The 13,693-nt window shown below is 46.6% G+C and overlaps 4 protein-coding genes across 4 annotated transcripts; 1 reads left to right on the plus strand and 3 right to left on the minus strand.

Moving 5' to 3' along the window:
• Nucleotides 1-2,008: 2,008 nt before the first annotated feature.
• PGRI_011140 (uncharacterized protein) lies at nt 2,009-2,870 on the plus strand (the record flags this gene model as incomplete). The annotated part of the gene is made up of 2 exons (XM_040788827.1): nt 2,009-2,708; nt 2,791-2,870. 2 exons carry the CDS (start codon nt 2,009-2,011, stop codon nt 2,868-2,870), a joined length of 780 nt encoding a protein of 259 aa, XP_040645780.1.
• Nucleotides 2,871-3,701: 831 nt separating this feature from the next.
• On the minus strand, nt 3,702-5,629 carry PGRI_011150 (MFS transporter; the record flags this gene model as incomplete). Its single annotated transcript, XM_040788828.1, has 7 exons — nt 3,702-3,733; nt 3,913-4,057; nt 4,124-4,696; nt 4,751-4,812; nt 4,868-5,262; nt 5,312-5,537; nt 5,614-5,629. 7 exons carry the CDS (start codon nt 5,627-5,629, stop codon nt 3,702-3,704), a joined length of 1,449 nt encoding a protein of 482 aa, XP_040645781.1.
• A 1,298-nt stretch (nt 5,630-6,927) lies between these two features.
• Nucleotides 6,928-8,919, minus strand: sit2 (putative siderochrome-iron transporter; the record flags this gene model as incomplete). Its single annotated transcript, XM_040788829.1, has 3 exons — nt 6,928-7,865; nt 7,920-8,533; nt 8,612-8,919. The coding sequence occupies 3 exons, from the start codon at nt 8,917-8,919 to the stop codon at nt 6,928-6,930; spliced, it is 1,860 nt and encodes a 619-aa protein (XP_040645782.1).
• A 797-nt stretch (nt 8,920-9,716) lies between these two features.
• On the minus strand, nt 9,717-10,935 carry PGRI_011170 (uncharacterized protein; the record flags this gene model as incomplete). Its single annotated transcript, XM_040788830.1, has 5 exons — nt 9,717-10,012; nt 10,082-10,276; nt 10,325-10,438; nt 10,486-10,641; nt 10,698-10,935. 5 exons carry the CDS (start codon nt 10,933-10,935, stop codon nt 9,717-9,719), a joined length of 999 nt encoding a protein of 332 aa, XP_040645783.1.
• Between the last annotated feature and the right edge of the window lie 2,758 nt (nt 10,936-13,693).

A 13,693-nucleotide genomic window follows, 5' to 3' on the forward strand; every position in this document is an offset into this window, starting at 1 on the left:
CTGAGATGGAAGTGAATTTTCATTTATCATCCCATCAAATGCAAGTTCGCGCCATTATGTCAGTACAATGGATTTGGCGCGCTTATTTCTTTCTGGAATTTTATCATTGTCTTTTGGCTATTGTGTTTGTGACCATCCTGCGATTCGATTACCCGGGAGATTGGCCGCCTCTGTTCGGGAGCCCCTTGGAAGCATACAGTGTGCGAGGCTTCTGGGGTCGATTCTGGCATAAGTTGACGATCCCTACGTACATCTACTATTCTCAAGTTGTGTCTCGGCAATTGATGGGAACATCGCCTGGCTCAAGCCTTGAAAAGACACTAATCCCGCTGTTTATATTCACACTATCTGGTTTGTCACACGCATTGGTTGGATGGTCATTAGGAGACGCGGCACTTTTCCGAGACCTCCTATTCTTTGAGATGTGTTTCATTGCTGCCACGGTGGAGACTACGATATCCAAGATGAAAGCCATGAACATCTTGAGGGGGGTCCTTTCACCGCTGTCTCGCACAGTCGCGGGCATGGTCTGGGTTTTCGTTTTCTTTTTCTGTGTAGCTCCGTTGTGGATATATCCCAAGGTCTACCATGTTGTATTAAACCCAGTACGATGAATCCATTGATGAGGCTGCAATCTTGTACATATATATTCGCTCGCGTGTCTTTCCTTAATCAATTGATCAAGCCAATACCCCGACCTAACATGGCACCAAATTCCCGAAGGCGTGAAAAATCTTGTAGGATGATTACGAACCATCCCATGAACGGTATGTAACCTCTGACAAAACCGAGAATTTGACTACGGGGCAAGTAATCCTGGCCCTCAGGATAAAGTAACGTATCGTCAATCAGGTTATTGTCCCCCTTTGTCAAGATGAGCTGGCTATAGTCAAAATTAGCACACTGCAAGAATACAGCGAGTCGTATAATGCTTACGTCAAATCTGGATTGCTTTGCTCCTCGTGCAACACCCGAAGCACCCTATGGATCATTGGGAACGCACTATTAGATAACCAGCATACCGGGAGGTCGCCTATCTCGACATTTTGATGGTGATTGGAGATGAATAGGATATCTCCCGGGGCGAATGCAGGAAACATAGATTCGGTAGTGACTATCATCACCGGGTATGGTGTCCCGGCCCAAATTGAAAGGGCCTTGTAAGCCATAAAACAGGTGGCAATGACTTGCGCTACAGCAAGTATATCGTTTAAAGCAGACCGCATGACTGTGTATTTCGACGTGCACATCAAGGAACATGTTGAAGCCGGCTGCAATAGCCCCCTGTAAATTTACCATTTGTCATCAGTATCAATTAGGTAAATGGTAATATTAGCCTTCGGGACTGCCCGCAATTTTAATTCCTACAAAGAATATTCGATTCTTTTTGCAGAGGGGTAATCTTGGGGGCGTTAAAATCTTGATTTTGAATCTACTTGGGCGCAGCCACACCCGGAAGGCTCCACCCAAAGCCGAGACTGAACCTTGGAATTTCGCCGTCTTGGCATAACCGCAGATCTCTTGGCTGCTTTATATTAACTCCCCAGTTTACTTTGCCTAAATTTGGCGGCTTTTCCCGCCCCCAAACTTGGCGCGTTCATCTCTTTTGATCGTCCTATAGAATTCTCATATAGGAAAGAGGAAAGAAATGCCTCATAGTGGTCTGAATCTCATAGACGGTTAAGGCAGGTGACACTGACATGTAACGAGGGATATCTGGAGATGGTCATGTGGACAGCCCTCAAGAATTGGGGGCCAAAATTACTGATTATGTAATGTTTTTGGGCGTCCGGGCGGGCGCCACCTTCCATGCAGGTGCCCGGCAACCCTGGTAATATCCCCGGGCACCCGAACTTGGTCTATTCTATTTGTGCCTCTACTACAGCCTATGACAACCGACCTCAAAAAAAAACACGAATCGTACTAGCTACCTCTCTATATCTCTTGTTGAACATATCTTGCAAATACATCGGATATCCTAGGAATATTGAGAGACCTAAACTACACAATGTCCAAGATAATGGATTCGGACTCTGAATCGTATGAGAAAACAGGCGGAAAGCCCTCAAAGGACATCCTTGAGCCCGCCGATCTCTTTTTGTCAGGTCAATCTGTCATCTCTAATGCTGCAACTTCAACTCCACTTTACCAATTAAACAGTGACATTCAGTCAATCTCGAACAAGGACTCATCCGTGGCATTCGAAAGAGTCGAGCACGATGTACCCGGGTCCGAGATTGAGATCAAGGGTGCCACTGCTGGCACACCGCAAAAGCACCATTTGTTTTACCTCGCACACCCCGTGAATGCACGATACCGGACAGACATAGCTGCGAGGTATTACATCACTTCTGCGGTGCCCGAGATGGTGGGCAATATTCGCCTCGAGATTTCTGAGACACGGTTCCAAAAGACGTCCTTCAAGGCTATGCTGAGCCCGAAAAGAACCGCCTCGGATAGCCCATTATTCGACGAGGGCACCCAACGACTGTTGTTTGATATCCAACCAAGTCGAAAGGTTGGTCGCAATTGTTACAGGTGGAGTGACTCCGATGGTCGACAGGTTGCTGTTGAAGAAAAGGGGGATGACAGATATGGATTATCCATCACGACAAGTATGTCGCAGGAGTTGAGGGATGCATTGGTTGCTACATGGCTGCTGAGGCTGTGGCACGATACGGCCGAGAGTAAGCAAGCTAAAAGGGAATGTGAGTTTGCTTCAGCTCTGTTACTGTTAAACCCCTGTAACATTTCCTACGGTCTTGTCTTTTGGCTAACTTCTCTTTCCAGTCTTCGAAAGCATGGCATCACCAGAAGCGTACAAAGAAAGTATGGATCCATATATGCCGAGGCAGTGCATCATGATGTGAGATTAGTTATGCAGTAACCATGACTCTGCCGATTGCATCTTCATATTCTTATAGAAGCTCTGGAACTTTTGGAAGCACTCACCTATTCAAGACGGGATTATCAGCTGGTGCAGGGTCTTGCCGCTATCTCTCGCATTCAATGTCACTCAATGCTGCGCTTCTCCGTAGTCTTCACTAGAGTGTTTCGGACGATCCTCAACAATGCCATAACGCAAGTCCCGCTTCAGCGGACCGCTACCTCCACACTGACACGAAGTCATCGGCCATGCTAGCGGAGATTTACGCGGCGCCGAGACCAGAGAACAGTTGGAGCGTGTTCAGCAGAATTTGGCATCATAGTAATCGGATATCACCTCTGCGGAGTGGGCGCTGAAACAATCCTCCAATATGGTTGAAACAATGGAACCTGAAGAATGTAACACCAAGTGGTCGTATGCTTCAAATGGATACTGGGCTATCTCTTTCAGATGTCTTTATTGGGTATTTTCCTACCCTTCCGGGTTTTTGATATATTTTTGCCTCTCAAATCCCGGTGGTCATGATAGACTCCCAATACTGCGCTTGCAGTGGGTTAGATAGTACAACATGCAGCGGATCTACACGTGGACCTTTTCCGGTCGTATAGTTACACCAATATGCATGTGTTCTACTTTGAATCATCCTGGTGGTCCATGACTAAAACTCATTTACCACTTAGTCCACACGGTTTACGCTGAATGTTGATAGGTGCACAGTTTTGCTAATGTTTCAAACCCCATGGTACCAACGCATGCTCTCAGATAATTATTTTCAACGTCAACCACGTCTATTAAACACATGGCACAACCCGCCTCAATCGGATTTATCTTCAACATCTCCGATGTCTATAAGTTCAAAATATAACAAAAGCGAAGATATACGCAACGACCTAAGCACTTTTTGAGTACCACCAGTCAGAAAGTTACTTGGAATCTTCGACTCGTCCGTATACGTTCGCCATATATCCAAAAGAGGACTGGCAAAGCACAAAAGCCCAGAGCGATGAATCCAAGCAGCGAGTTACCCCACCCAAGCCCAAGCACAGCGTACATCTTCGGGCCGGCAAGTGGGAGCATGGCGCCGGCCAGTGAACGGAATACAGTGTTAGCCGCCATGGCGGAAGCGGCGTATTCTGTGAATGCATCTACCAAGTACGTACTCACGCACATCTAAACGAGTCGAAGTGTTAGTCACTTAAATCACATCAAAGCCGAGTCAGGAGAAAGGAAACTTACGAAGGTAATCATCATACCAACGCCAAGGAAGGATGTTCCGATAATAGGCACGATCCAGTGGGTTTTGTAATAAGCAGTCCATCCATACATAAAAAGCGAGATGGGAATAAAGAAGGCCCCAGGGATCATAGGCGGAAGGCGATACTCGGGCTTTTTCTCACCATGCTTGGCAGATAGGTAGGTGAGCAGTCTGTCAGAGGTTGCTCCTAGCATGCCTAGACCGACGAAAGAGCCTACGCCTAAACCGAGATAGGTGAGTCCGACTGATCCCTGAGAGAAATTGTACTGCTGTTGAAACACGCCGGTGATGGTTGTGAACAACAGATATAGGTAACCGTAGATCACGCCGACGTAAAGCGAAAGAAGGAAAACAATCGGGGAGCGGAAGAGCATCTTCGTCGGCCGCACGATGGAAAACAGGAAGAGTTCTTTTGGTGTACGACCCGTGTCGAGGGCGGAGCGCAAGTTCATATTCCCTGTTTCTTTCTGGAGCTTCTTGGTCTTCCGAGCCAGGAGAGTCTGGGCGTGGGATTCCCGAATGGTTAACATTGAGCTGATGGTGATAGCACCGCTCTACCGAGATCTATTAGTATGTACATCGCGCTGAGTGTCACGGTCTCTACGTACAGCCATAGCTAGCACATAGAAGCTCCATCGCCAACCCTTTGCCTGTGCCAGATACGCACCAGCTAGAAATGTTAGAAATTGATTCATCCGAAAAAAAAAACAGGTAGGTAGGCATACCAACGGGACCGGCGACAGGCCCAACCAAAGGACCAAGAGCCCAAGCTGCCATCGCGCCGCCTCTCTGCTCTTGTACGAACATATCTGCTATGGACCCGGCGCCAATAGTGAGCGGACAGCTACCGGCAAAGCCAGCGAAGAATCGGAAGATAACAAGACTGCCCATCTCTGGTGCGAAGCCACAGGCAATGGTCCAAATCACGTAAAAGATATTGCATACATGGTAGACGTACTGTCGACCGTACAGCTCCGATAGAGGTGCAATGAGGAGAGGACCGAAACAGTATCCGAGGAGGTATACCGATACCACGAATGAGGACAGTTCGATACTGGTCACATTGAAGTCTCTAACTAGTTCACCTACACCGGGGGCGAACATAGATGATCCAAGAGGACTATTATTTTTGTTAGCTTTGGTCAACTGCAAGAGAGGACCGTGCATACGTCAGAAACGTGATCAGCGCAATAGAACATGTTGCCGTGACTTTTCTTCGCGTGGTCCAGTTGAGCGGATTTTCGGGATCATCTGGTCCATCCCAACCAACGATGTTGGGGTCCTGTACTTTTTCCTCTTTTGTTGTCTCGCCCAGTTCAGGCCCGATTTCCACATCGGCTTCCTGTTTGGGATTTCCTTTTGCGCTTATTGTCGATCCGTTCACGGACGGAGTTTCTGCATAAAATTAGATATTGATCTCTTGGCCGATACTATGTGGATCATTCTCAGATCAATTTCGAGAAATCCTTACCCTCGCTATCCCTCATTTTAGGAGATGTATGTCACCAAAAAAAAGAAATATATCAAAACTCCCGCGTTTCACACTTTTTTTTTTGTCTTCGAATTTGAGATCAATCAAGTTGAAATCCAGGTCATACAGGTGTGATGTGGTCGACTGTTCTAGTGAGGAGAACAGAGCAAAGAGGAGAAGGCAGTAATATTAAAAGCCACCAACGGGTAGTTGCCTTATAAAGAAGCAATAGGCTCGGAGTTACGCTGAAATATCCGATGCATAAGTCATAAAGCAATACGGGGGTAGCGTGGGCAACCCCCTAATTCCCGGATAAATTCACGTTTGTACATGGTCGGAGAGTTAATTAGGCCGAAAATAAGCCCAAAGGCGCATCTGGGCATCTGGGCACACTTTGCTTATAACGGTTATGCGAGATGCATAACCCTCTTCTCTAAAGATTAGGGAGAATTCTGAGTAGAACTTCCGAAAATCCTTAGACATTATAGGAAAGTGGAGGGAGACCTCGGGAGTTCTAAGCTTTTCCCCGCAAAACAAAATGCCGTCGCGTCTTATCCACTTTCAATAAAGCGAGAGTTCCTACACAAAGTTATGCACCGGCTTTCTCCCCGATATTTGATAGAATGCCCGGCTCGCTTCGGCCTAATCTGGTATCTCCATTATTAGGGAGTTGGAGAAATAATTCTTATTCTCCCTACTCCGTAGTATATTTGTCGACATTATGAGCACTTCACCAAATACTCCGGGTATTGGGTAAAGCGAGCCGAGCCGAGCATTTCATTCTTAACCGAATGTGCCCTATAATGCGCGCCTCAAATCTCACGTTTGCCCGCTGACGCGCTATGATTGGTCTTGTTTCTCGGTCTCGGCACGGCGTGACCTCGAGTTTTGCCTTGTAGGGGATTATATATTGCAAGATCTCAGCTGAGGGTCTGACCGTCTAATTCGATTTACGATATATGGTGTGAGAGAAGTCGGCAGATACGAGCATAACTTGATGTATTGCACGACACCCATTCAATGCACTAGTAAACATGTCTAAAACTGCCAACTCTTGAGCCACAGAGAGGGACGAGGGGATAAATATAAATTATTTGGTAATAATTGCAAGAATGAACAGCCACCTCGGCGATAGCATAATGCAATATACATAAGGTGTTGGTATCCGCGCTCAACGGGATAACCACAATAGATGTACGTTAAAATCAGTGGATTTCCTCTGCACAGCAGAGAGCGCAGCAGATCCAAAGCATCACGAAACAAGAAAACTTTCCAACCCGTCAATACCGGGTACACTGTCCAAAGGGAAGCTTTCTAGAAGATCATTCTACCCTTGTTCTGCTTCCGGTTAACGTCATAGTTCCTCCAGACCAGAATACAGGGAATAGTCAAAGCTAAGACGGCAGTAGAGGCAATACAGTTCAAGCGCTGGGCATGGCCCCACGTATACGCGACAGCTTCGCGAAGAGGGCTTCCCCAGGGGTAAGTCGACTGCACTGGGATGCCATCGAAGTATATCTGAGTGGCATTGGTCTTCAAGTTATCCGGCAGCTGGGCTGTGAGGGTATTGACGAAGACATTGTTGTAGATAGCAGCGCCAACAGCCAGGCCAATCGCACCGCCAATATTCGAGAATAATCCGATGAGGGCCAGCATCATCGGGGTGCCCTCGCGGCCACCTGCTGCCATAACGGCCATGTCTTCGCCGATAACGAGAGTACCACCGGCAAAGGCAATAAAGATCTGACACATAACAACGTAGCCAATGCCGTGATCTGCGCCACGAAAGTAGATCATCAACCCAGAGCCAAGGATCATCAGCGGGGCTCCGAAAAAGAGGCAGATATATTTGAAACGCGCGGTAGCCCAGATGATAGCTCCAATAATGGGAGAAAAGAAGCAAGAGCCAACATTGTAAATCTGCAACATGTAGTTTGCATTGACTGCAGAAATGTCATAGGAGATCAGGACGTAGTTGTAGAAGTACTGGTCCCAGAGTTCAAAGCTGAAAAATAGCACGGCGGACAGTAGGCATGCGCCTAAAATAGTCGGCCGCTTGATCAACTCATAGCGGATAAAGTGTGTTCGTGCACCCCATTTCTCCCATGCTGCAAAGACGCACAGCATGAAGACTCCGATGATGATGAGAGCAATAAAGCTTGCGCTTGAATACTCAGAGCGGCCGTACTGCGCTAAACTGAATGGCAGGAGAAACATCACCCAACCAATCATCAGTAAGAAAGCACCAACAACTTGTCATAGAGCGTTAGTATAAATATCCCGGGCTTTGTTTTGGGTATTCTTACCATCAAATTCATGGATATAGTGAATGATAGACTGTCTAACAGTGCGGCCACTAGGCTGTCGACGGAATATACCGTGTTTCGCTGCCTTCTTTTCAAAATACTTGAAAGCCATGGCGAGAGGCAAGAACGCAAACGGCATCACAATGCAGAAGATCCCATAACCCCAGCGCCACCCGTACTTGCCATATATCGAGTTTGCTGCAATGCCGCCTGTGAATGCAGTACATATGAATGGGGTCTGCATAAAGCCAAAAGCGAAGGCTCGGTTTCTTAAACCCGAGGTATCGGCGACGAAGATATTCAAGATCAGGTATATGCAGTAGTAACCGATCCAGTAAAGCACATACCCGGCTGCATATCCATTGGGACCATCACATGCGGTGAGAATGATCATGCCAAGGACATAAATGCTCGTTGAGACCACCAGGGCCTCAGCACGACCCCACAAGTTTAAGGTTTTACCAAGCGGCAGCTTAAGAACACCGCCCACAATATTCGCGAGGATATAGGCAGTCGAGACCTGGGGTGCAGTCCGAAAACCACCCTGGATGTAGTTGATCAGGAAGCTGCTTATATTTGAATGAAACGCCAACATGAATGTGCAGATCCAGATCCTGAAAGTTCAATGTCAGAAATGGGATTCATCGCAACAGCACCAGAGCGAATGAGCCCTAGAGCCGGTATCTACTTACCAAGCATATATGCCAACCAAGGCTGGCCAACTCCAGGCGAGCGCCGCTGCTTCTGCCTTCTGCTGACCCAGCTCAGCACCTTCTGTGATACTGTCGGGGTGCTGTGCCAATTCCTTCTCGTCGTCGAACATGTCCCCATGAGGGTGATCGGAACTGGGTGGTGATTCGGCGTCATATGATGACGAACTGCCTGCGGCGGAACCGCGTGCTTTTAATTTCTCATTTTGTGAGATATATGATTCCTCCCCGACTATAGCTTGGTCGATGATTTTGCCATCGTGACTCTGAGCGACCGTGGGGTGACCCATGACTGTAGTCCCCCTTTAGCCCAGTAATACGAATCTCAAACAGACTCCCAGGTCCTCAGATGCTTCTGGGGAATCTGTGAGGAGAGACCAAAATTGAGGATCGGGTGCAATGGGAGGATGGAAAGAAGAGGGAAAAGATCTGCAACCCAGTGGCTCTTTTCTCCATAATCTGGAAGGACAGAGGCCCAAGAGCTTCCAGACCAAAAACTGCTGACTCGGTCCGAGACATCTTTCTTTTTTTCCCCCTCTTGAATGGAGGATCCGACGGGTCAAGGATCAGATAAACCGATGAATTTGATCATCGACCGAATCAAGGGATACCCTAACGGACGATCATCCCCCACTCCGCCCTGAACGGTGTGGGGTGAATGATCTTATTGGTCAGAATTAAAGGTACCTTCCCACTTTGGACTAGCGCTTCTCTGCCAAGTCCCCACTGAGGTCGCTTTTCACTTCAGGGGCTGCTACTTACTTGATGCGGAACCCGGTTGCGTCACCCAATGTGCTAGATAGATAATACCCAAAACTCTTTTGTTCGAGTCGTAGCATCATGCATTTCGATCTTTTCTTTTCCTAGGTTATAGGTACGACTTCAACCTTCCAAGGCATACAAACAGGAAGAGCTAGCGGTGATACTCAGGCAAAATTGATGCCCAGATGCCTGACTATTTCCTAGATGTCTAAACTGACTAACACTAACAGAAAAATAAAGATACTTGAATTATGCCTTGAGGACCCCCTTCATCTCTTATATTTTTCTATTTACTACTCTCTTGCATGATTTAATATCCCTTAGCTTAATGTCCAACCATAGCCTGATGCGCGGGACCATATCTATTGCCGTGTGGCTTCGCAGCATCAATAATTTTGCGCATTGCTTGCTTTTCCTCCTCAGTCAATTCAATATCTCGAGATCCCCAGTTCTCCTCCAGCCGAGTTGCCTTCGTTGTTCCCGGAATAGGAATCATGCCCTGGGAAACAACCCAAGCAAGCGCGATTTGGCTGGTCTTGCACCCTTTACGGACAGCAAGCTTTTTTATTTCTTCAACGATAGCTCGGTTCTTGTAGAAATTCTCGCCTTGGAACTTGGGAGCTATTGAGAGCGATTGTGTTAGCAACTCTATCCAGTCTACGAGGAGAACGCTTGTGGGTGGGTACGTACCATTCCGGCGGAAATCGTCAGGAGCAAAGTCATCCGGGGAGTTGTAAGCGAAGTCATCGACGAGCCAACCATGTCCGAGTGGACTGTACGCGACGTAAGCTACGCCAAGCTCCTTTGCTGTCTCGATCAAACCGTCTGTCTCGTGGAGTGTCTCAAAGGCTGAATATTCGGCTTGCACAGCATCAATCTTGGCAACTACTGACAGTCAGTAAATTATTCCAAGATGGATGAAAAGAAACGCACTTGAGTTTGCCTTGTGAAGGGTGGCAGCTGAACATTCCGATAGTCCAATGTACTTGGTCTTCCCTGCCTTGCGAATTTCATCAAGAGCAGGAATAGACTCGGTGAGGGGTGTATCTATTTAAATCAGTAATTATAAATTAGAAGATAATTATTTGACTCACTGGGATCAATCCGGTGTAGATAGTACAAATCAGGCGTGAAGCCAAGTCTTTCGATGGTTCCCTCAATATACTCCTTGATATGCGAGGCGGAGTTGGTGAGGGAGTTAGTGAGGGAGCCATCCCCTCCAAAGACGTTGAAACCACACTTGGAGGCAACTATCAGCAAGAGCAGTTAGTTTTAAATAAAGTCTCGTCCATTCGTGAAGCCCTACTGAAAATTTTGTCGCGGACATTGTGCTTCCTAATGAAATCTCCCAGAAGCCTTTCGTTTACACCGGCTTGGTATACAACAGCAGTATCCCAGAATGTGCACCCCAATTCAATTGCCTTCAATAAGACTGGCTCGGCCTCTTCGAGGCTCAAATTGCTACCCAAACCATGGCTCAAGCCCATGGCACCAAAGCCTGGTGTTGGGACCTGAATATCGCCGAAGGGAAGTGTGTTGACCATGTCGACTAAGGTAGATAGTTTAGCGGGGGAATTCTTGGATTGTGTTACGCAAGATATAGATGTGGCAATGAGTTTGACTATAAATCATAAATCTGGTGCCCGGGGTTAAGGCTTCTAGTTAACCAAGTATCTTAACTCCGCTAGCTAACATTAGGTCTGTATCTCTGCTACCCCTCTATTGCGCCGTCATCTAGGAAATTAAATAAGCTGGGTATATCAATGGGACCATAGAGAAAATTATACTTAGATACTCTTATTAAAAATATGTTATGGTAACAGTAAACCTCCACGGGTGTTTCAATGCTTAACTCCGAACTATAGGTGGGGGCGTAATCAACTCCACTGAGCACCTAACCACAATGACATCATTTCATATGCTAAATAAGAGTATTTGAACGCAATACTACCCGCAGATATATAATATGTATATTTCATTGGGCATATTCCACTTGCAAATTGAATTGGCCCAGTAGGAGTCAAGGTATCGTTAGCCTTCTAATGTGAACATCGACTCATCGGCCAGGTGGGGCTTGTAAGCAGGATGCATTAGCGTTGAACCCCAGTAATGGACAATCCATTTTTCCGAGTCAATTGACTATATTGTACACTGCAATGTGCTGTGCTGAGCTAGTTATAATATGTCACGAGATGCCGTAGATTTGATATGTATGTTTTTAGGCGAACAACGACAAAGAAGGCCGAGACCCGGTATTGGATATTTCAGGTCACCTCAAATTTCACTGGTGTTAATAAACCCAATTGATTCAGGCCTAAAGACCCTCCACAGAGGAGCTAATGACTCGCTCTCCATTTCCTATGCTCTGTTGGCTCTCTGTGCAATTAAAGAAGCCAAGCACAGCCTAAACACAGTATAGGAGATTGAATCGCTAAATCAGGCGACAAGTGGCAGGCACAACCAATTTCATGTCATGTTGTTCACTCAACTAACAACACAGCGTGAGGAGCGATCTATCTTCTTCTCTCCTTGTAAGTACCAGTCAACTATCCCAAACTGAATCAGCAACGTTCGATACGCCTGGTTTTTAATGAACCGGATGTTCCGGTAATACATTTCCTCCTCTGACAGTGCATCTGAGCAATTAGCCTGTATAGAATCATTTTCGAACCGCTGTCGGGAATCAGCCTTTTCATGTTCCGTTAGGTGGATTTTATATTCGCAATTATTCTGACACCTCCACCGATTATCATCCGGGCTTAATCCTGGTCCTAAGTCAAGCCATTGGGTAAACACAAGACACACATCTTTCTGTCCCATATTTCGTATCTCAATTTGCCATGAGGTACTGCACTTATCACAACGCCTTGATTTCGGGGCTTATTTGTCGTATCAGAGCGATGGCTGTTGATAAGACCATGAACGACAATGTTCAAGTTTGAGGCACGGTTAGTATGGATACGTTTGTTCATAGATGCATTGTCAGGATGTGGGAATAGCAATAATAGGTTGTGTCGCCTTACGACCGCAAGCTCTTGCGTTCGTAAGTAAAGACTCGGAGGATTCGAGCAAATTCGAGCGTCAACAGACAGGAGAGCTGTCATAGTATTACACTAAAATTCCTCTTCGTTGCGGGAGTTTGTGGTTTTCAGCACGTCAGGTGTGAGAGGATTGATTCCCACCTCCATGTAGAGCAACGACTCAACGGGAATTCCAAATTGTGCTCTATAATAAAATTTTCGCATGGCAAGTTGAAGATGAACAAAATAGAACTTGTAAAATGCGTAGCTCGGGTAATGGACGACGTGAAGAGGCTTTTTGAGGCAATGTACCTTTTCATCTAGGGACGCTACGCAGGCTAAGACTTTGAGTATCGGGCCTAGTAGAGCCACTTTTTCCCACCGATGAAGTCGAAGGCAATCGTAGCAAAGATAATACTGTGGCAGGTCATGAGAGACGTGCGTCAAAAAATCGATGCGCGGCCCATCCTCAGGCCCCCAAGTCCGGCGGCCCTCTGGTACGTTATGACATGCAGATCCCAAGGAAAACAACAATCCGCGGTTGCATAAGGCGAGACAAGCGACGTCTACAGGCTAAAGGTGCTCGGACAGCATTAGCAGTAGCTCCAAAGGAAGATCTGGCAGGTTTATTGGATTTTCCTTGTTCATCTTGAAGTCTCAAGCCGTGGAAGCCAAACGGTGCTCCACTCCACTCAAATCGGATAAGGTAGTCCGATGAACACTGAGATACAGTATATTCCAAGGTATATAGCAGAAATGTGAGCTAGGTGGATAATATTTTCCGTTTTCAAGGAATGTGAACTTCACAAAAGTAGTGAGGATATTGTGATGCAGTGATGATAATGCCAAGTGGACGCTAAAGTTAACCTTGTTTGGAAAGTGGATTACATGATCCATCCCAAACTCCATGGCTCCATCTGAGCAAGTTCTTCATCAGGGCTGAATCTGAAGTTTCAAAGTCTTTCTTAGTGCAGACCTTAGTTTTGATGTTTTCAAGTCCGAACACCTACAATATAAATTTATAGTCAAAACCTTAGAATTATCCGAAAGAGCCTTGTGTTTTCATATGCAGAACTTGAAAACACACGCATTGACTGAGAATACACAAACCCCGCACACAAAAGTCTCCTTGACATCTAGCACTAACACTATTCGGGCTTGTCGATCGCACGATGCGACGTTACAACATGATATGAAAAACACCCTTGCAGAGGACACTCGCCCCTTCCGCGTTCTGCATCCATGCTCCTCACACCCAGATATACAAACCTAACGCGTTATC

Source organism: Penicillium griseofulvum, assembly GCF_001561935.1.
Source record: "Penicillium griseofulvum strain PG3 chromosome Unknown contig_80, whole genome shotgun sequence".
Lineage (NCBI taxonomy): Eukaryota > Fungi > Ascomycota > Eurotiomycetes > Eurotiales > Aspergillaceae > Penicillium > Penicillium griseofulvum.